This window comes from Pseudophryne corroboree, chromosome 1 (assembly GCF_028390025.1).
Source record: "Pseudophryne corroboree isolate aPseCor3 chromosome 1, aPseCor3.hap2, whole genome shotgun sequence".
Classification (NCBI taxonomy): domain Eukaryota; kingdom Metazoa; phylum Chordata; class Amphibia; order Anura; family Myobatrachidae; genus Pseudophryne; species Pseudophryne corroboree.
The window spans coordinates 625,005,491-625,028,318 of NC_086444.1; the positions used below are offsets into that span (position 1 = coordinate 625,005,491).

Below are 22,828 nucleotides of genomic sequence, written 5' to 3' on the forward strand. Positions count from 1 at the left end.
ACTAGGGTCGCTTAGCTTACTCACACAGCTACCTCATTGCGCCTCTTTTTTTCTTTGCGTCATGTGCTGTTTGGGGAGTATTTTTTGGAAGGGCCATCCTGCCTGACACTGCAGTGCCACTCCTAGATGGGCCAGGTGTTTGTGTCGGCCACTTGTGTCGCTTAGCTTATAGAGATGAGCGGGTTCGGTTTCTCTGAATCCGAACCCGCCCGAACTTCATGTTTTTTTACACGGGTCCGAGCGACTCGGATCTTCCCGCCTTGCTCGGTTAACCCGAGCGCGCCCGAACGTCATCATCACGCTGTCGGATTCTCGCGAGGCTCGGATTCTATCGCGAGACTCGGATTCTATATAAGGAGCCGCGCGTCGCGGCCATTTTCACACGTGCATTGAGATTGATAGGGAGAGGACGTGGCTGGCGTCTTCTCCGTTTAGAAATTAAAATAGATAGGAGAGTGAGAGTGAGACACTTCATTTACTTACTGGAGCTTAGGAGGAGTTATACTAGTGACTGATGACCAGTGACCTGACCACCAGTGCAGTTTTATAATTTATTATTATTTAATAATCCGTTCTGTTCTTGTTCTCTGCCTGAAAAAAACGATACACAGTGACTCAGTCACACTCACATACCATATCTGTGCTCAGCCCAGTGTGCTGCATCATCTATGTATAATATCTGACTGTGCTCACACAGCTTAATTGTGGGGGAGACTGGGGAGCAGTTATAGGTTATAGCAGGAGCCAGGAGTACATATTAAACAGTGCACACTTTTGCTGCCAGAGTGCCACTGCCAGTGTGACTGACCACTGACACCAGTGACCTGACCACACTGACCACCAGTATAGTATATTGTGATTGAATGTCTGCCTGAAAAAGTACACTCGTCGTGTGACTTGTGTGGTGTTTTTTTATTCTATAAAAATTAAAAAACTAATTCTGCTGACAGACAGTGTCCACTCCAGCAGGTCCGTCATTATATAATATATACCTGTCCGGCTGCAGTAGTGATATATATATATTTTTTATATCATTATTTATCATCCAGTCTACTAGCAGCAGACACAGTACGGTAGTTCACGGCTGTAGCTACCTCTGTGTCGGCACTCGGCAGTCCATCCATAATTGTATACCACCTACCCGTGGTTTTTTTTTTCTTTCTTCTTTATACATACTACATCTCATTATCAACCAGTCTATATTAGCAGCAGACACAGTACGGTAGTCCACGGCTGTAGCTACCTCTGTGTCGGCACTCGGCAGTCCATCCATAATTGTATACCACCTACCCGTGGTTTTTTTTTCTTTCTTCTTTATACATACTACATCTCATTATCAACCAGTCTATATTAGCAGCAGACACAGTACAGTACGGTAGTCCACGGCTGTAGCTACCTCTGTGTCGGCACTCGGCAGTCCATCCATAATTGTATACCACCTACCCGTGGTTTTTTTTTTCTTTCTTCTTTATACATACTACATCTCATTATCAACCAGTCTATATTAGCAGCAGACACAGTACAGTACGGTAGTCCACGGCTGTAGCTACCTCTGTGTCGGCACTCGGCAGTCCATCCATAATTGTATACCACCTACCCGTGGTTTTTTTTTTCTTTCTTCTTTATACATACTACATCTCATTATCATCCAGTCTATATTAGCAGCAGACACAGTACAGTACGGTAGTCCACCGCTGTAGCTACCTCTGTGTCGGCACTCGGCAGTCCATCCATAATTGTATACCACCTACCCGTGGTTTTTTTTTTCTTTCTTCTTTATACATACTACATCTCATTATCATCCAGTCTATATTAGCAGCAGACACAGTACAGTACGGTAGTCCACGGCTGTAGCTACCTCTGTGTCCACTCGGCAGTCCATCCATAAGTATACTAGTATCCATCCATCTCCATTGTTTACCTGAGGTGCCTTTTAGTTGTGCCTATTAAAATATGGAGAACAAAAATGTTGAGGTTCCAAAATTAGGGAAAGATCAAGATCCACTTCCACCTCGTGCTGAAGCTGCTGCCACTAGTCATGGCCGAGACGATGAAATGCCAGCAACGTCGTCTGCCAAGGCCGATGCCCAATGTCATAGTACAGAGTATGTCAAATCCAAAACACCAAATATCAGTAAAAAAAGGACTCCAAAACCTAAAATAAAATTGTCGGAGGAGAAGCGTAAACTTGCCAATATGCCATTTACCACACGGAGTGGCAAGGAACGGCTGAGGCCCTGGCCTATGTTCATGGCTAGTGGTTCAGCTTCACATGAGGATGGAAGCACTCAGCCTCTCGCTAGAAAACTGAAAAGACTCAAGCTGGCAAAAGCACCGCAAAGAACTGTGCGTTCTTCGAAATCCCAAATCCACAAGGAGAGTCCAATTGTGTCGGTTGCGATGCCTGACCTTCCCAACACTGGACGTGAAGAGCATGCGCCTTCCACCATTTGCACGCCCCCTGCAAGTGCTGGAAGGAGCACCCGCAGTCCAGTTCCTGATAGTCAGATTGAAGATGTCAGTGTTGAAGTACACCAGGATGAGGAGGATATGGGTGTTGCTGGCGCTGGGGAGGAAATTGACCAGGAGGATTCTGATGGTGAGGTGGTTTGTTTAAGTCAGGCACCCGGGGAGACACCTGTTGTCCGTGGGAGGAATATGGCCGTTGACATGCCTGGTGAAAATACCAAAAAAATCAGCTCTTCAGTGTGGAGGTATTTCAACAGAAAAGCGGACAACAGGTGTCAAGCCGTGTGTTGCCTTTGTCAAGCTGTAATAAGTAGGGGTAAGGACGTTAACCACCTCGGAACATCCTCCCTTATACGTTACCTGCAGCGCATTCATAATAAGTCAGTGACAAGTTCAAAAACTTTGGGCGACAGCGGAAGCAGTCCACTGACCAGTAAATCCCTTCCTCTTGTAACCAAGCTCACGCAAACCACCCCACCAACTCCCTCAGTGTCAATATCCTCCTTCCCCAGGAATGCCAATAGTCCTGCAGGCCATGTCACTGGCAATTCTGACGAGTCCTCTCCTGCCTGGGATTCCTCCGATGCATCCTTGCGTGTAACGCCTACTGCTGCTGGCGCTGCTGTTGTTGCTGCTGGGAGTCGATGGTCATCCCAGAGGGGAAGTCGTAAGCCCACTTGTACTACTTCCAGTAAGCAATTGACTGTCCAACAGTCCTTTGCGAGGAAGATGAAATATCACAGCAGTCATCCTGCTGCAAAGCGGATAACTGAGGCCTTGACAACTATGTTGGTGTTAGGCGTGCGTCCGGTATCCGCCGTTAGTTCACAGGGAACTAGACAATTTATTGAGGCAGTGTGCCCCCGTTACCAAATACCATCTAGGTTCCACTTCTCTAGGCAGGCGATACCGAGAATGTACACGGACGTCAGAAAAAGAATCACCAGTGTCCTAAAAAATGCAGTTGTACCCAATGTCCACTTAACCACGGACATGTGGACAAGTGGAGCAGGGCAGGGTCAGGACTATATGACTGTGACAGCCCACTGGGTAGATGTATGGACTCCCGCCGCAAGAACAGCAGCGGCGGCACCAGTAGCAGACGCCAACTCTTTCCTAGGCAGGCTACGCTTTGTATCACCGCTTTCCAGAATACGCACACAGCTGAAAACCTCTTACGGCAACTGAGGAAGATCATCGCGGAATGGCTTACCCCAATTGGACTCTCCTGTGGATTTGTGGCATCGGACAACGCCAGCAATATTGTGTGTGCATTAAATATGGGCAAATTCCAGCACGTCCCATGTTTTGCACATACCTTGAATTTGGTGGTGCAGAATTTTTTAAAAAACGACAGGGGCGTGCAAGAGATGCTGTCGGTGGCCAGAAGAATTGCGGGACACTTTCGGCGTACAGGCACCACGTACAGAAGACTGGAGCACCACCAAAAACTACTGAACCTGCCGCCCTGCCATCATCTGAAGCAAGAAGTGGTAACGAGGTGGAATTCAACCCTCTATATGCTTCAGAGGTTGGAGGAGCAGCAAAAGGCCATTCAAGCCTATACAATTGAGCACGATATAGGAGGTGGAATGCACCTGTCTCAAGCGCAGTGGAGAATGATTTCAACGTTGTGCAAGGTTCTGATGCCCTTTGAACTTGCCACACGTGAAGTCAGTTCAGACACTGCCAGCCTGAGTCAGGTCATTCCCCTCATCAGGCTTTTGCAGAAGAAGCTGGAGACATTGAAGGAGGAGCTAACACGGAGCGATTCCGCTAGGCATGTGGGACTTGTGGATGGAGCCCTTAATTCGCTTAACAAGGATTCACGGGTGGTCAATCTGTTGAAATCAGAGCACTACATTTTGGCCACCGTGCTCGATCCTAGATTTAAAGCCTACCTTGGATCTCTCTTTCCGGCAGACACAAGTCTGCTGGGGTTGAAAGACCTGCTGGTGAGAAAATTGTCAAGTCAAGCGGAACGCGACCTGTCAACATCTCCTCCTTCACATTCTCCCGCAACTGGGGGTGCGAGGAAAAGGCTCAGAATTCCGAGCCCACCCGCTGGCGGTGATGCAGGGCAGTCTGGAGCGACTGCTGATGCTGACATCTGGTCCGGACTGAAGGACCTGACAACGATTACGGACATGTCGTCTACTGTCACTGCATATGATTCTCTCACCATTGAAAGAATGGTGGAGGATTATATGAGTGACCGCATCCAAGTAGGCACGTCACACAGTCCGTACTTATACTGGCAGGAAAAAGAGTCAATTTGGAGGCCCTTGCACAAACTGGCTTTATTCTACCTAAGTTGCCCTCCCACAAGTGTGTACTCCGAAAGAGTGTTTAGTGCCGCCGCTCACCTTGTCAGCAATCGGCGTACGAGGTTACATCCAGAAAATGTGGAGAAGATGATGTTCATTAAAATGAATTATAATCAATTCCTCCGTGGAGACATTGACCAGCAGCAATTGCCTCCACAAAGTACACAGGGAGCTGAGATGGTGGATTCCAGTGGGGACGAATTGATAATCTGTGAGGAGGGGGATGTACACGGTGATATATCGGAGGATGATGATGAGGTGGACATCTTGCCTCTGTAGAGCCAGTTTGTGCAAGGAGAGATTAATTGCTTCTTTTTTGGTGGGGGTCCAAACCAACCCATCATTTCAGTCACAGTCGTGTGGCAGACCCTGTCACTGAAATGATGGGTTGGTTAAAGTGTGCATGTCCTGTTTATACAACATAAGGGTGGGTGGGAGGGCCCAAGGACAATTCCATCTTGCACCTCTTTTTTCTTTAATTTTTCTTTGCGTCATGTGCTGTTTGGGGAGGGTTTTTTGGAAGGGACATCCTGCGTGACACTGCAGTGCCACTCCTAGATGGGCCCGGTGTTTGTGTCGGCCACTAGGGTCGCTTATCTTACTCACACAGCTACCTCATTGCGCCTCTTTTTTTCTTTGCGTCATGTGCTGTTTGGGGAGGGTTTTTTGGAAGGGACATCCTGCGTGACACTGCAGTGACACTCCTAGATGGGCCCGGTGTTTGTGTCGGCCACTAGGGTCGCTTAGCTTAGTCATCCAGCGACCTAGGTGCAAATTTTAGGACTAAAAATAATATTGTGAGGTGTGAGGTATTCAGAATAGACTGAAAATGAGTGTAAATTATGGTTTTTGAGGTTAATAATACTTTGGGATCAAAATGACCCCCAAATTCTATGATTTAAGCTGTTTTTTAGTGTTTTTTGAAAAAAACACCCGAATCCAAAACACACCCGAATCCGGCAAAAAAAATTCGGTGAGGTTTTGCCAAAACGCGTTCGAACCCAAAACACGGCCGCGGAACCGAACCCAAAACCCGAAAAATTTCCGGTGCACATCACTAGTAAATAGACCCCTAACTCTGACTTGCATGCAATGCTGATGTTGGTGAAGTTGAGAGATTTTTTTTGTTACTGCATGAGTGCCAAATGCCTAAACACTCTTACATTGCATGCTTTACACAGAGGCGCTGGTGTGATTGAAACGCACGGTATCAGAAGTTTTGGTGAAGTGCTGGGGGTTCTTGAGCTGTGACTGGGAGGTGCCTAAACAGATGCACAGAGATTCTTTGTCTTATCCAGACGTTGTATCGGTCACTATGGTGGCCATACTCAAATGGCAAGTGTGTACCTGCCATAGGGCTTGTGCAAGTTTCTATGGTGTGAGCGGTGGTGGCGCCTAAAGATGCACCAGGCGGTATTACAGCATGTACAGATGCTAGAAGTGGGAATCTCAGAAGCACGGCTGTACAACAGGGAGGGGCTTTATAGCAGCACTTGCACAATGTCACAGGCAGGTGACAGCCACAAAAATGCAGCCACGGTTGTAGCCACCTCTTGTGTTCTTCCAATAGGTCTAAATGGTCAGCAAGCTCGCTGTAGAAAAATGACTAGTTTGGACCAAGCAAAACGCACCAGCATGCAACTCTGCACCAGATCCTATATATCTAGGAACACTATTTTATACAACAATTTCCAAATTCTTCAAGATATGGGCAAAGAAAAAGTAACATGAAGAATCAGGTGTTTATTGCCTAATGAATTTGCATTAAGCTGATAAAAAATGACACTGGTGCAGATAGTATAGCTAGCTCGCCACGTCTCAGCAAAGTTGAGGATTTGTCACTTACTGTATTCTTTCGTAGAAGTGATAGCCTACACACTGCATGGGTCTCTGCTGCTTCCAATAGGCCAATCTCCTGCATTTTGATTTTATATAGTCTAAGCTGTTCTTTAATTAGCATCTCAACACATCTGTGAGAAATGAAGAAAAAATAAGAATTTACTTACCGATAATTCTATTTCTCATAGTCCGTAGTGGATGCTGGGGACTCCGAAAGGACCATGGGGAATAGCGGCTCCGCAGGAGACTGGGCACAAAAGTAAAAAGCTTTAGGACTACCTGGTGTGCACTGGCTCCTCCCCCCATGACCCTCCTCCAAGCCTCAGTTAGGATACTGTGCCCGGACGAGCGTACACAATAAGGAAGGATTTTGAATCCCGGGTAAGACTCATACCAGCCACACCAATCACACCGTACAACTTGTGATCTGAACCCAGTTAACAGCATGATAACAGAAGGAGCCTCTGAAAAGATGGCTCACAACAACAATAACCCGATTTTTGTAACAATAACTATGTACAAGTAAAGCAGACAATCCGCACTTGGGATGGGCGCCCAGCATCCACTACGGACTATGAGAAATAGAATTATCGGTAAGTAAATTCTTATTTTCTCTGACGTCCTAGTGGATGCTGGGGACTCCGAAAGGACCATGGGGATTATACCAAAGCTCCCAAACGGGCGGGAGAGTGCGGATGACTCTGCAGCACCGAATGAGAGAACTCCAGGTCCTCCTCAGCCAGGGTATCAAATTTGTAGAATTTAGCAAACGTGTTTGCCCCTGACCAAGTAGCTGCTCGGCAAAGTTGTAAAGCCGAGACCCCTCGGGCAGCCGCCCAAGATGAGCCCACTTTCCTTGTGGAATGGGCTTTTACAGATTTTGGCTGTGGCAGGCCTGCCACAGAATGTGCAAGCTGAATTGTACTACAAATCCAACGAGCAATCGTCTGCTTAGAAGCAGGAGCACCCAGCTTGTTGGGTGCATACAGGATAAACAGCGAGTCAGATTTTCTGACTCCAGCCGTCCTGGAAACATATATTTTCAGGGCCCTGACTACGTCCAGCAACTTGGAATCCTCCAAGTCCCTAGTAGCCGCAGGCACCACAATAGGCTGGTTTAAATGAAATGCTGAAACCACCTTAGGGAGAAATTGAGGACGAGTCCTCAATTCTGCCCTGTCCGTATGAAAGATTAGGTAAGGGCTTTTATAGGATAAAGCCGCCAATTCTGAGACACGCCTGGCTGAAGCCAGGGCTAACAGCATTACCACTTTCCATGTGAGATATTTTAAGTCCACAGTGGTGAGTGGTTCAAACCAATGTGATTTTAGGAATCCCAAAACTACATTGAGATCCCAAGGTGCCACTGGAGGCACAAAAGGAGGCTGTATATGCAGTACTCCCTTGACAAACGTCTGAACTTCAGGAACTGAAGCTAGTTCTTTTTGGAAGAATATTGACGGGGCCGAAATTTGAACCTTAATGGACCCTAATTTTAGGCCCATAGACAGTCCTGTTTGCAGGAAATGCAGGAATCGACCCAGTTGAAATTCCTCTGTAGGGGCCTTCCTGGCCTCGCACCACGCAACATATTTTCGCCAAATACGGTGATAATGTTGTACGGTTACATCCTTCCTGGCTTTGATCAGGGTAGGGATGACTTCATCCGGAATGCCTTTTTCCTTCAGGATCCGGCGTTCAACCGCCATGCCGTCAAACGCAGCCGCGGTAAGTCTTGGAACAGACATGGTCCCTGCTGGAGCAGGTCCTTTCTTAGAGGTAGAGGCCACGGGTCTTCCGTGAGCATCTCTTGAATTTCCGGGTACCAAGTCCTTCTTGGCCAATCCGGAGCCACGAGTATAGTCTTTACTCCTCTCCTTCTTATGATTCTCAGTACCTTGGGTATGAGAGGCAAAGGAGGGAACACATACACTGACTGGTACACCCACGGTGTTACCAGAGCGTCCACAGCTATTGCCTGAGGGTCCCTTGACCTGGCGCAATATCTGTCCAGTTTTTTGTTGAGGCGGGACGCCATCATGTCCACCTTTGGTTTTTCCCAACGGTTCACAATCATGTGGAAGACTTCTGGGTGAAGTCCCCACTCCCCCGGGTGAAGATCGTGTCTGCTGAGGAAGTCTGCTTCCCAGTTGTCCACTCCCGGAATGAACACTGCTGACAGTGCTATCACATGATTTTCCGCCCAGCGAAGAATCCTTGCCACTTCCGTCATTGCCCTCCTGCTTCTTGTGCCGCCCTGTCTGTTTACGTGGGCGACTGCCGTGATGTTGTCCGACTGGATCAACACCGTCTGACCCTGAAGCAGAGGCCTTGCCTGACTTAGGGCATTGTAAATGGCCCTTAGTTCCAGGATGTTTATGTGAAGTGACGTTTCCATGCTTGACCACAAGCCCTGGAAATTTCTTCCCTGTGTGACTGCTCCCCAGCCTCTCAGGCTGGCATCCGTGGTCACCAGGACCCAATCCTGAATGCCGAATCTGCGGCCCTCTAGGAGATGAGCACTCTGTAACCACCACAGGAGAGACACCCTTGTCCTTGGGGACAGGGTTATCCGCTGATGCATTTGAAGATGCGATCCGGACCATTTGTCCAGCAGATCCCACTGAAAAGTTCTTGCGTGAAATCTGCCGAATGGAATCGCTTCGTAAGAAGCTACCATCTTTCCCAGGACCCTTGTGCATTGATGTACTGACACTTGGCCTGGTCTTAGGAGGTTCCTGACTAGGTCGGATAACTCCCTGGCTTTCTCTTCCGGGAGAAACACCTTTTTCTGTACTGTGTCCAGAATCATTCCTAGGAACAGCAGACGTGTCGTCGGAATCAGCTGCGATTTTGGAATATTTAGAATCCATCCGTGCTGTCGTAGTACTACCTGAGATAGTGCTACTCTGACCTCTAACTGTTCTCTGGACCTTGCCCTTATCAGGAGATCGTCCAAGTAAGGGATAATTAAGACGCCTTTTCTTCGAAGAAGAATCATCATTTCGGCCATTACCTTGGTAAAGACCCGGGGTGCCGTGGACAATCCAAACGGCAGCGTCTGAAACTGATAGTGACAGTTCTGTACCACAAACCTGAGGTACCCTTGGTGAGAAGGGCAAATTGGGACATGGAGGTAAGCATCCTTGATGTCCAGAGACACCATATAGTCCCCTTCTTCCAGGTTCGCTATCACTGCTCTGAGTGACTCCATCTTGAACTTGAACCTTTTTATGTAAGTGTTCAAGGATTTCAGATTTAAAATGGGTCTCACCGAGCCGTCCGGCTTCGGTACCACAAACAGCGTGGAATAATACCCCTTTCCCTGTTGTAGGAGGGGTACCTTGATTATCACTTGCTGGGAATACAGCTTGTGAATGGCTTCCAATACCGCCTCCCTGTCGGGGGGCGACGTTGGTAAAGCAGACTTCAGGAACCGGCTAGGGGGGACGTCTCGAATTCCAATTTGTACCCCTGAGATACTACCTGCAGGATCCAGGAGTCCACTTGCGAGTGAGCCCACTGCGCGCTGAAATTCTTGAGACGGGCCCCCACCGTGCCTGAGTCCGCTTGTACGGCCCCAGCGTCATGCTGAGGACTTGGCAGAAGCGGGGGAGGGCTTCTGTTCGTGGGAAGAGGCTGTCTGCTGCAGTCTTTTTCCCCTTCCTCTGCCCCGGGGCAGATATGAGTGGCCTTTTGCCCGCTTGCCCTTATGGGGACGAAAGGACTGAGCCTGAAAAGACGGTATCTTTTTCTGCTGCGAGGTGACTTGGGGTAAAAAGGTGGATTTCCCAGCCGTTGCCGTGGCCACCAGGTCCGATAGACCGACCCCAAATAACTCCTCCCCTTTATACGGCAATACTTCCATATGCCGTTTGGAATCCGCATCCCCTGACCACTGTCGCGTCCATAATCCTCTTCTGGCAGAAATGGACATCGCACTTACTCTTGATGCCAGAGTGCAAATATCCCTCTGTGCATCTCGCATATATAGAAATGCATCCTTTAAATGCTCTATAGTCAATAATATATTGTCCCTGTCCAGGGTATCAATATTTTCAGTCAGGGAATCCGACCAAGCCACCCCAGCACTGCACATCCAGGCTGAGGCGATTGCTGGTCGCAGTATAATACCAGTATGTGTGTATATACTTTTTAGGATATTTTCCAGCTTCCTATCAGCTGGTTCCTTGAGGGCGGCCGTATCAGGAGACGGTAACGCCACTTGTTTTGATAAGCGTGTGAGCGCCTTATCTACCCTAGGGGGTGTTTCCCAACGTGCCCTAACCTCTGGCGGGAAAGGGTATAATGCCAATAATTTTTTAGAAATTAGCAGTTTTTTATCGGGGGAAACCCACGCTTCATCACACACCTCATTTAATTCATCTGATTCAGGAAAAACTACGGGTAGTTTTTTCACACCCCACATAATACCCTTTTTTGTGGTACTTGTAGTATCAGAAATGTTCAAAACCTCCTTCATTGCCGTGATCATGTAACGTGTGGCCCTACTGGAAAATACGTTTGTTTCCTCACCGTCGACACTGGAGTCAGTGTCCGTGTCTGTGTCTGTATCGACCTGAGGTAACGGGCGCTTTAGAGCCCCTGACGGTGTTTGAGACGCCTGTACAGGTATTAACTGATTTGCCGGCTGTCTCATGTCGTCAACAGTCTTTTGTAAAGTGCTGACACTATCACGTAATTCTTTCCATAAGACCATCCAGTCAGGTGTCGACTCCCTAGGGGGTGACATCACTAACACAGGCAATTGCTCCGCCTCCACACCATTTTCCTCCTCATACATGTCGACACAACGTACCGACACACAGCACACACACAGGGAATGCTCTGATAGAGGACAGGACCCCACTAGCCCTTTGGGGAGACAGAGGGAGAGTTTGCCAGCACACACCAGAGCGCTATATATATATATATATATATAGGGATAACCTTATATAAGTGTTTTTCCCTAATATAGCTGCTGTATATATTTATATGCCAATTTAGTGCCCCCCCTCTCTTGTTTTACCCTGTTTCTGTAGTGCAGGACTGCAGGGGAGAGTCAGGGAGCCTTCCTCCAACGGAGCTGTGAGGAAAAAATGGCGCCAGTGTGCTGAGGAGATAGGCTCCGCCCCCTTCTCGGCGGCCTTTCTCCCGCTTTTTTATGGAAAAATTGGCAGGGGTTAAATGCATCCATATAGCCCAGGAGCTATATGTGATGTATTTTTTGCCAAAAAAGGTGTTTTTATTGCGTCTCAGGGCGCCCCCCCCAGCGCCCTGCACCCTCAGTGACCGGAGTGTGAAGTGTGCTGAGAGCAATGGCGCACAGCTGCGGTGCTGTGCGCTACCTTATTGAAGACAGGACGTCTTCTGCCGCCGATTTTCCGGACCTCTTCAGTCTTCTGGCTCTGTAAGGGGGCCGGCGGCGCGGCTCTGGGACCCATCCATGGCTGGGCCTGTGATCGTCCCTCTGGAGCTAATGTCCAGTAGCCTAAAGGGGGGTACCCACGGGCCGATGCTGGAGAGATGTGTGCTGAGTGAACCGCTCAGCACACATCTCTCCTGCCGCTCAGCACAGCGCGATCTGTGCTGAGCGTGCGGGGGGAGATGGGGGGGCCGCTCATTTCACCCAGCGGGTGAAGTGAGCGACCCGCTAGATTGGCCTGCATGCAGGCCAATCTAGCAGCAGCGATAGCGATGTGCGGGGACGCGCATCGCTATCGCCGAGGGGGCTACACACGGAGCGATCATGCCGATATTCTAAGCAATCTAGTCAGATTGCTTAGAATATCGCTCCGTGAGTACCCCCCTTAAGAAGCCCAATCCACTATGCACGCAGGTGAGTTCGCTTCTTCTCCCCTTAGTCCCTCGGTGCAGTGAGCCTGTTGCCAGCAGGTCTCACTGAAAATAAAAAACCTACTTTAAACTTTTACACTAAGCAGCTCAGGAGAGCCCCTTAGCCTGCACCCGTCTCGTTCGGGCACAAAAATCTAACTGAGGCTTGGAGGAGGGTCATGGGGGGAGGAGCCAGTGCACACCAGGTAGTCCTAAAGCTTTTTACTTTTGTGCCCAGTCTCCTGCGGAGCCGCTATTCCCCATGGTCCTTTCGGAGTCCCCAGCATCCACTAGGACGTTAGAGAAAAAAGGTTAATGAGTAGTCTGCAGATGTGTCCTCTTACATCTTTGCTCTGTGTGCCACAAGTCGCGTTACACAGAACACTTGATTGGTGGGTGACTGTAGTGGCGAGCGTCTTTTTTGTGGATTATTATCCCGCGAAAATGCATCTTAGTTGCAAAGTAATGCTTCAGCTGAATAAAATGATATGCAGCATGCCTATATTGTGTGTGTGATTGTGTAAGTGTATTTGCATTTAAAATGGAGTGCTGCAGTGTTTTCCTGGAAAGCACTAGCATGGCATTTTGGCTGCAGATACAGCTGCAATCACACACAGAATATAGGCATGCTGCATATCACTTTAATCAACAGGATCTGCTTGTGTGTCCTATTGCATTACATTGCGACTAAAACACAAGACTGCAGCAAGGATGTAAGAGACAACATCTGTTACCCGTAACTTCTTTTAACAAAGCAAAATCACAAATCTTTACTATTATCTCATGAGATGTGACTTGTGGCTCTCACTTACACAGTGGCTTTGGAAACTTCCTTCATACTGGTTAAGGGATCATAATTATCCGGGCAGCGAAGTATGCAGGGTGCAAACACTATAGCCAAAGAATTTGGAGACATACGATTCACATCTTCCAAGAGCGCAACCCTGCAAAAAAAAAAAAAAAAAAAGTGCAACAAAATTGATCAAAAAGAGCATAGAAAACATTTAAATTTAAATCATTTAAAGATTAAAAAATGCAATGAAAGGTATTTGTACAGGTGGTTTCAGTATACTTACAGCGGTATCCCGGCCCCCAGTATGTCTGCAGCGGGGTGAGCGCTAGAAAGCCCCTTTGCGGGCTCGCTGCACTTGCCATGCTGCTGGCACGGTGGCTCGTTGCGCTCACCACAGGTTATATTCTCCCTCTATGTGTCGTGGACACCCACAGAGGGAGAAGAGCCTGTGGCGCCGGTATTCCGGCACCGGCATTTCACCACTAGTCAGGATTCCGGCGTCAGAATTGTGACCTTCGGGATTCCAACTAGCGGTACTGTAACCGCTTTCCGGTACAGGCATATACAGTTAAATATATAAACTGGCTCAATCCATCCGAATTCATGGTGTTAAAAACAGATTAGCAGGAAACCTAAAAATCTGCTGCATGGCTGTCCGCAACAGATTATACAATCAGATGCCCAAATTCTACAATCACGTCCTGTATGAATAGGTCAGTGTCAATATATTTGTATCTCACTTCAGGAAAGCTTAGAGCAAGTGCTGGTCCACACAACTCTGAACAAGCTAACAAAAATAAGAAGCCATCATTTTTCAAATTCAATGTTTCTACTTTAACATCTTCCTTTTTACATTTGTGTTTTGTAAGTTATTTAAATGTGCGAGCAAGTACCACAATTAACTGCAATATCTTATAAAATAGGAGACCAAAAGGATACACAATTATATTTTTAAATGTGCAAAGATATATTACAATATATATTTTTTTAAGATCAGAAGAACACTAATGTGCAATAGATAAAAGGTCAGAAAGGTGGCACACAATAGACATATGAACAGCACCCATAACAGGGCTTTACATTCCCTGTACCAGTTATGCCCCCTGAGTGCATGATTTCATGCCAAGGGGGCGGGGCTGCCAGCTTCAGGGAAGAACAGCACTGCCAGAGCAAAGAACGCTCCAGGCGGTACTGCAGCACCAACACTGGCTGCAGGGTGCTATCCAGATGCAGGAGGCGTGGATCAGCAACAGTGCTGCCCACAGAGCCCTGACCTCTGTGTAACGGCACCTCCTACACACCTCTGCAAATGAACAAAAGAAGCTAATGCAATAGGTTGTACCGCATATTAAACTTACTTGACAAGGTGGAAGATCAGTCTTTCCAAGCTATTATAGTTAGCCTGTGGGAGCTGTCCAAGAACTTTGTAAATGGTGCAAAGCTGTTCCTGCTTCCCAGGGAGCTCTGAAGAAGGCAACAAAGCATGTAACCTTTCATATAAACAAATCATTCCAGAAAACGTCTAGATAAGAACGGGCTACAACAACACTGGCGTGTTTTCTTGAGAATTTGACTTAAATGTATGCTTGTAAAAAGGATATTATTGTGTATGGGGAAGTCTTACTTACTCTACTTAATGTACTGTGATTCTCTAATGAAAACCATAGCATACCCCTTATGTCAGAACCCCCAGGCAGAATACACAGCAAATGTGCCCATTGTTAAGTTTCTAATTAATGATTACTTCAAAAACATATTATTTAGAGCAGCACAGTGAACAGATAAACGACATTTTCCACCACTTACCCACAGCTTTCAGGAACTCGCTGTATTGTGCAAATGTCATTAGAGGCTCAGGAAGTTCACGTAACCACTGTTTTAAAATCCCAGTGATGGCATGGATTGCGTAATTGTCCAGCTTCACAGAGTTGGGCTCTATTTCCAAATCAGAATAAAGGTGGAACAGTTATACATACCGTGTGCAAAAGAAATAAACTAAATTTTTTTTAAAAGCAAAAGTCTAAAAACTTAAAATGGTCACAATCCTCGTATACGACACCTCATCTGCCCATCCACATTTTTCATGGTCTGGGGACCTGGAACAGGCTCTCAAATTATAGCAGGCTGATTATACCTGTACTGGAGTGGGAGGCGCATTACCCATAGACTTTACAGAGGGTGCTGTTTGCCTGGAGATATCTAAGAATTTGGCACCTTCCCATTTGTCCTGGTCTGGGCGGCCAGACTCACTGCAAGTGACCTACATCTTGGTGCAGCAGCATGCTCCTCCCCATTCAATAGGCGGTACCGGGCTGGCTACTGCAATCAGAGACTGTAACACTACTGCGCCAACAATGCCAGGTTACAGACACTCTAAGTTCTGTGCTCTCCCCAACATATACCATATGATTTTGCGGCTCACAGGCTGCACCAATAATGGTCAGGGCATTTGTCTTGGACATCATCAGGAGAACGGACTGGGGTCTTATGTTGATTAGAAAGGAAACCTGTGCCTGTCCATCTGTGGTGAGATGGATGTGCTGGTACTTGCAGTGCACTGAAACTGCATGGTCCTTATAAATTTAAGTCCAGTCAGCACAGAGAACCCTTGGGTGTAGTGATGGAATGCAGTAGGTTGGGGACTTTAAAACTTCCTCCTGGTGTTCTGTGCTCCCTTGAGTTGCAGCCCACTGATTGCAGCAGTTAGTAAGAATTGCAGGCAGCTGATGATGATGAATTATAAAACTTGCAGTGTTTTAAAAGAGCATATATATATATATATATATATATATATATATATATATATATATATATATAGCAGACAAGAAGGGACTGCGGCACTCCAAAGTAAATAAATGCAGATTTTTACTGGAACAGATCCATGGTTACAGAATGCCTATACAAGGCCGACGTTTCGGTGCTCAAAGCACCGTTTTCAAGGCAGGCATGTAATGATAAAATGGAGAAGGTGTGTGTGTGTGGTACATACACATACACACACACACACACACACACACACATTTATATATATATATATATATATATATATATACACATACACACACATACACACATGCATACATACATACATACATACATACATACTGTGCACCTATGTATCACAAGGCAGATAAATAGGCACATTTGCCAAAAAGGAGGCCTTGTGAAGCTGGGTAACACTGTTGGATAACTACAGTAAAACTAGCCCTACTGCCTTTGGGGAAATGAAGAATAAAATCATTTTGGACAGTTCAGTAGTAGATAGCAGTATAAAAGTTGCATTGCACATAGCAAAACTGAACGCTGGCATGGAAAGTATTGTTTATACTAAAGTAAATAATAAACATAATAGCTTTATGTATATGGGTGTATATTTGTTAAGATGGTACAAAGAATACAAGAGCAAATAAATCTGGCATTAGACTTGGATGGTGTTTATAGGGAATAGTCCGCTCTTGTTTTTTTCACCATGGCCCATCTTAACATAACTCAACAATTGTGTCCTGATCTCCGCTTCTGAGAAAAGGATTTAATGGCAAGTACAAGTATTCATTCTTTAGAAGGCAAGCTTCAAATGTCTTTTAAGATTGCAATCTTCCAATTACACTCCTGTGGAAGAATAGCTTATTTAGAGCCCAAGAGCAATAATGAACCATACAGAGCACCAGAAATGGCACAGATACTAATACTGACAATCAATTCCATTTACATCCAACGCACCTTTCTCCAGGGATGTTTTTAGTTCTCGCATGCAATTTGCTGCACCAGATTTGCGGTAGATGCCCTCTGTGTACAGGCCATGCATCTCTAGGTACTCCAGAAGCATTTCCATTACAACTGGAACAGATGTTGTCTCATTGGTTAAGTCTGCCAAGTGCACACCAAAATGATGACTGCCCTGGTTCTGTTTGCATAACAAAACAAAAAATGTATAATGAAAAAACAACAGCACCACATTGTCGGAGTGTATACACTGCAAAAATACATGATAGATTGCGAATAACCCCGCAGCTAAAGTAAAGCAGATTATTACTACAGAACATAAAGATATGTTAAATAGTATTAGTTTGCTGCAACTAATGGCTGCAGAAATATATATTCGCTATGTTTGCCTTCTCCTGCATCATAACAGCTCCTTGTTATAGGCCTCTTGGATGTGCTGCTCAGCACTCTTCTATATCTTATCTGTGGAAGTTCTTCCCCTGCTAGCTTTGGTAAAATTCTATGCCCCACTGATACCTTTGATGTTCTCTGTATTATCAATGCATGTATCTTTGTATGTTTTATTATACGTATGCTTAAGCTACATTGAAATTTGTCATTTGTTTTTCTTCATTGTTTTCCTTCAATAAAATTTTACAATTCTAAAAAGAATATGGGGTATATGCAATTGCGGTCGAATTCCCGAAATTGTCGAATTTCGGGTCATTTTCGACCAAAAAAAAAATTTGCCTATGCAATTCAGTGCTTTCCGACCAAAAAACGGACTTTCAAAATTCGACTTTTTGAAATTCGAATTTTTGCAAATTCGACTTTTCAGCAATGATATAAGTGCTGCAATTCGACCAAAGCATATTCAATTCAAGTTTGGAAATTCGACAGCAGTGCTTTTAGACAGCAAATTCGTCATTTTCAATCCGCCACACTTTGGAGGGTGAAAACAAATAAAAAAATTTTAAACATGTTTTTTTTTGTGTTTTTTTTTTTGGGAATAGCAGATCTATTTATATTAGAAGGGATTAGGTACTTTTTTTTTTTTTTTTGGAGGCACAAATATTATTTATATATTTTTTAAAATATTTTTTTTTTTTTTTTTTTATTGCTGGAACGGTAAAATCCTAAAAAAAAATGGCGTGGGGTCCCCCTCCAAAGCATAACCAGCCTCGGGCTCTTCGAGCTGGTCCTGGTTCTAAAAATGCGGGGAAAAAATTGACAGGGGATCCCCCGTATTTTTAAAACCAGCACCGGGCTCTGCGCCTGGTGCTGGTGCCAAAAATACGGGGGACAAAAAGCGTAGGGGTCCCCCGTATTTTTAACACCAGCATCGGGCTCCACTAGCTGGACAGATAATGCCACAGCCGGGGGTCACTTTTATGCCGTGCCCTGCGGCCGTGGCATTAAATATCCAACTAGTCACCCCTGGCCGGGGTACCCTGGGGGAGTGGGGACCCCTTCAATCAAGGGGTCCCCCCCCCCCCAGCCACCCAAGGGCCAGGGGTGAAGCCCGAGGCTGTCCCCCCCCATCCAATGGGCTGCGGATGGGGGGGCTGATAGCCTTTTGTGATCATGAAAAGAATATTGTTTTTTCCAGCAGTACTACAAGTCCCAGCAAGCCTCCCCCGCAAGCTGGTACTTGGAGAACCACAAGTACCAGCATGCGGGAGAAAAACGGGCCCGCTGGTACCTGTAGTACTACTGGAAAAAAAATACCCAAATAAAAACAGGACACACACACCGTGAAAGTAAAACTTTATTTCATACGTCGACACACACATACTTACCTATGTTCACACGCCGACATCGGTCCTCTTCTCCATGTAGAATCCAGGGGTACCTGAAAATAAAAGATCAATATACTCACCTCAACAAGGCTCCAGAGATAAATCCACGTACTTGGAGAAAAAAACAAACCGAACACCCGCTCCATGCCGGACTGAAAGGGGTCCCATGCTGACACATGGGACCCCTATCCCCGAATGCAGAGAGACCTGTCAGTGACAGCTGTCACAGAAAGGTCTCTATAGCCAATCAGGAAGCGCAACTTCGTTGCGCTCATCTGATTGGCTCTGTGCGTCTGAGCAGACAGCGCATCGCACAGCCCAGTCCATTATATTCAATGGTGGGAACTTAGCGGCTAGCGGTGAGGTCACCCGCCGGTCAGCGGCTGACCGGCGGGTGACCCCCCCGCTAGCCGCTAAGTTCCCACCATTGAAAGTAATGGAGCGGTTTTGCGATGCGCTGTCACATCACAGACAGCGCACAGCCAATCAGATGAGCGCCACGGAAGTAGCGCTTCCTGATTGGCTGAAGGGACTTCAGTGACAGGAGTCACGTGATGTCCCGGCATTCGGGAGAAAGGGGTCTGATGTGAAAGCATTGGACCCCTTTCTAGTCCGGTATGGATCGTTGTTCGTTTTTTTGTTTTGCCAAGTACGTGGATTATCTCTGGACCTGGATGTACCTCTGGACGCTGGAAGGTGAGTATAATTTTTTCACAGGTACCTCGGATCGTCGGAGACCGTGGCAGTCGGCGTGTCAACATAGGTAAGTATGTGTGTGTCGGTAGTGTGTAATAAAGTTTTACTATCAAGGTGTGTGTGTCCTGTTTTTATTTGGGTATTTTTTTCCCAGTAGTACTACAGGTACCAGCGGACCCGTTTTTCTCCCGCATGCTGGTACTTGTGGTTCTCCAAGTACCAGCTTGCGGGGGAGGCTTGCTGGGACTTGTAGTACTGCTGGAAAAAACAATATCTTTTTATTATCACAAAAGGCTATCAGCCCCCCATCCGCAGCCCATTGGATGGGGGGGGGACAGCCTCGGGCTTCACCCCTGGCCCTTGGGTGGCTGGGGGGGGACCCCTTGATTGAAGGGGTCCCCACTCCCCCAGGGTACCCCGGCCAGGGGTGACTAGTTGGATATTTAATGCCACGGCCGCAGGGCACGGCATAAAAGTGACCCCCGGCTGTGGCATTATCTGTCCAGCTAGTGGAGCCCGATGCTGGTGTGAAAAATACGGGGGACCCCTACTCTTTTTGTCCCCCGTATTTTTGGCACCAGCACCAGGCGCAGAGCCCGGTGCTGGTTTTAAAAATACGGGGGATCCCTGGCCAATTTTCCCCCTGCATTTTTAGAACCAGGACCAGCTCGATGAGCCCGAGGCTGGTTATGCTTTGGAGGGGGGACCCCACGCCATTTTTTTTTCCGGGTTTTTCACGTTTTTTTACCGTTTTTTAAAATCGCGGCAAAATCCGCCAAATCGGCCGATTTTCGCCCGCGACTCTGGCGAATCCGTTTTTCATTGAATATGGTGAATTCCGGAAGCCACCTTCCGGGATTCACCTGTCGAATTGAGTCGAATTAAAAAACGGCGAAAATTGCAGCGAATTCGACCGCAATTGCATATACCCCTATATCACTTATAGATTTTATTATAAAATACAGCTAGTTACTGGTCAACCGTTCTCAAACTGCAAAAAGTCACAAATCAGTAAAACAGCTTGTGAAGGATGCAAATGGTCAAGTTCACCACGTGTGAAAGTATAGCTTAGTAAGCAAAACTAATATTAGTCAACCTGTGGCTCTCCAGTTGTTGTGAAAGTAGACATCCCAGAATGCCCTGCCACAGCTTTAGTATTCTCTAATAACAAAACTGTGGCAGGGCATGCTGGGACTTGTAGTTTTACCACAGCTGGAGAGCCACAGGTTGGCCAAACCTGCACTATGTGGTTGATTCAATCGCGATACAGATGGTTCGCTGCACTTACGGTAGCTCTGACATTGCAGAGTTTTGTTTGCAACTCCATAGGCTGTGCACTAAAATCTGCTAGTCCGGGGTGGACTTTTGCCTTCGTTTCCACTCCATTGCACGTGCAATTTGCCATTCTTTTTCCTAACTGAATCAACCCCAATATGTTCAAAACACTTTTGAAACAATGCATAATATAAATGAATACATATTAGAAATGTCAAGTATGATTTTGCACTGTTGGAAGCAATGTGCATTTTATTTTTTCAAGTGTTCCATTTAATTATTTCAGCCTATTCTACCTGGATTTGCACTCATCAAGTTGTACTTACACGTCTCACTCCAGCTGGTGTACAGTGGTTCTGAATCTTGCTTAGACATTTCTTGTGGCAGATCATCTTGCAGGCTATTAAGAGACATAAAATTTAGAATTAGGTCCTCTTCATGGGGGAAAACCAGAAAAGCCAAAGTAACAATTCCATTCTACTGTAAAAGATTGAATTAATCTTTTTGCTAAAATATAAGTGTTTCCCCCAAAAAATTTGAAGACAACCAACTCATTATCCAAGAGCTTCTGCAAGCCTGAATCATCGCTAATGACTAAAACTATGTTTTCTTTCCGAATCCAAACCTAGTAAGAGTTCATTAGAAATAGACTTAAAAATGAATTCAATAATGACATTAGCAATTGTAAAACTATACAAATAGATCAAGTTGTGTAGTTAAAGGAAACAGGCACTGAGGCAAAATTGGAGACCAAACCTCTTTTTTACAATTATTACCACCCGCTACTTAAAACAACACCGATTTCACACCCAGTTTGTCCAATGGCTTTTATTCAAACCTGTACCCCTTATGCCTACTAGCAATAAATTACCTCCACACAATGAACACTTCTGAATCCAGCAGGAAAGGACAGTTTGTTATCAAGAGTACTTACCACTACAAAGAAAAGCTTTCTCCATTGGCCAGATGCTGGAGGAGCAATGCTCACAGGACTGACCAATGTTCACTTGGTAGCTGACAAATACATGCCCATGGGATTCCAGCTGCAGACAAAGGTCATAGAGACATCACATTAATGTAATTAATGGTCAGACAGGCTGTTACTCCAAAAACCCAACTTGTGAGAAGGCCAGTAAGGTGAACACAGCAGTGCGAGTATCGTCAATTGGTTTGATTTTTATCATGGCAGAAAAACAGACAAAAAAAAAAAAAGCAAACACTTTTTTAGGCCATCACTGGACCCTCCAAACAGTTCATGCTTGGTGCTGACTTAACCGAGAACAGTTATAAACAGTACTCATGACTAAAGGTCATCCGGTCATCGTGAGACATCGCTACACTTAAGTGTAAAATTATAAAAACAATGCTCTTATACTGCTTGGATAGATGTGGGATATAAGAGGTATGCGTTTCGTGGCCCTTTAATTACATGACTGATAGTAAATCTCCTAATTGAAATACATGCTTACATTTTGAACTTGTTTCCTCTTCTTTTTTTGAGACTTTCGTTGCTAAAAACAGAAATCATCCATTAGTTGGAATCATAATAAAATTCAGTTTTCAAGGTGATTATTTTAAATAAAAATGACTAAAGAAAATAAGTCAGGCTGCCATAAATGAACAATTTAGGGAAAATAAAAGGTTTGTACATTACAGTCAAGACGAAACCCGGGACTAACCTTCTGGGTTTCGGTGTCCTCTCTTTTTGAGTATCCCCGGGTGAATTCATCCAGAAAAGACTGGAAAAGGTTCAGTACAAGCTTCACATCCTTCTCATTTTTATCCTGGGTTAGATTACTAACAAGAAGCTGGAAATTGTCCATTAGGTCCTTGTAACCAGCATGAAAATGCCCATTCTGTAGAAACAAGAGGTACAGTAGAAAGCTTTGGTCCATATAAAGGCACCATTTACACGCACACTTTGCTGTGGCATCTACTGCAAGTGACACTGAATCGCTGTGTCACACACGTTTTAAAGTGTTGGCTGGCTAAGATACTTCTAGCAATAGCAATGCAATTTTAACAAATGCTTACAACTGGGTGCTCTTACGATGTCACCAAATCCATTACATCCTAAATCTAAGAAATGGGTA

The 22,828-nt window shown here is 45.9% G+C and overlaps 1 protein-coding gene across 9 annotated transcripts in view; it reads right to left on the reverse strand.

Annotated features, from left to right (window-relative positions):
- Nucleotides 1–22,828, reverse strand: part of MYO9B (myosin IXB) — a 284,115-nt gene that overhangs the window by 20,592 nt on the left and 240,695 nt on the right. For all 9 annotated transcript variants that reach the window (XM_063914492.1, XM_063914494.1, XM_063914490.1 and 6 more), the window contains 9 exons: nucleotides 22,415–22,591; nucleotides 22,205–22,246; nucleotides 21,670–21,778; nucleotides 21,062–21,135; nucleotides 16,984–17,167; nucleotides 15,070–15,198; nucleotides 14,622–14,727; nucleotides 13,283–13,414; nucleotides 6,643–6,766 (listed from right to left, as the gene is read on the reverse strand). In XM_063914492.1, coding sequence (XP_063770562.1) covers nucleotides 6,643–6,766; nucleotides 13,283–13,414; nucleotides 14,622–14,727; nucleotides 15,070–15,198; nucleotides 16,984–17,167; nucleotides 21,062–21,135; nucleotides 21,670–21,778; nucleotides 22,205–22,246; nucleotides 22,415–22,591 — 1,077 coding nt within the window. The remainder of the gene's footprint in view (nucleotides 1–6,642; nucleotides 6,767–13,282; nucleotides 13,415–14,621; nucleotides 14,728–15,069; nucleotides 15,199–16,983; nucleotides 17,168–21,061; nucleotides 21,136–21,669; nucleotides 21,779–22,204; nucleotides 22,247–22,414; nucleotides 22,592–22,828) is intronic.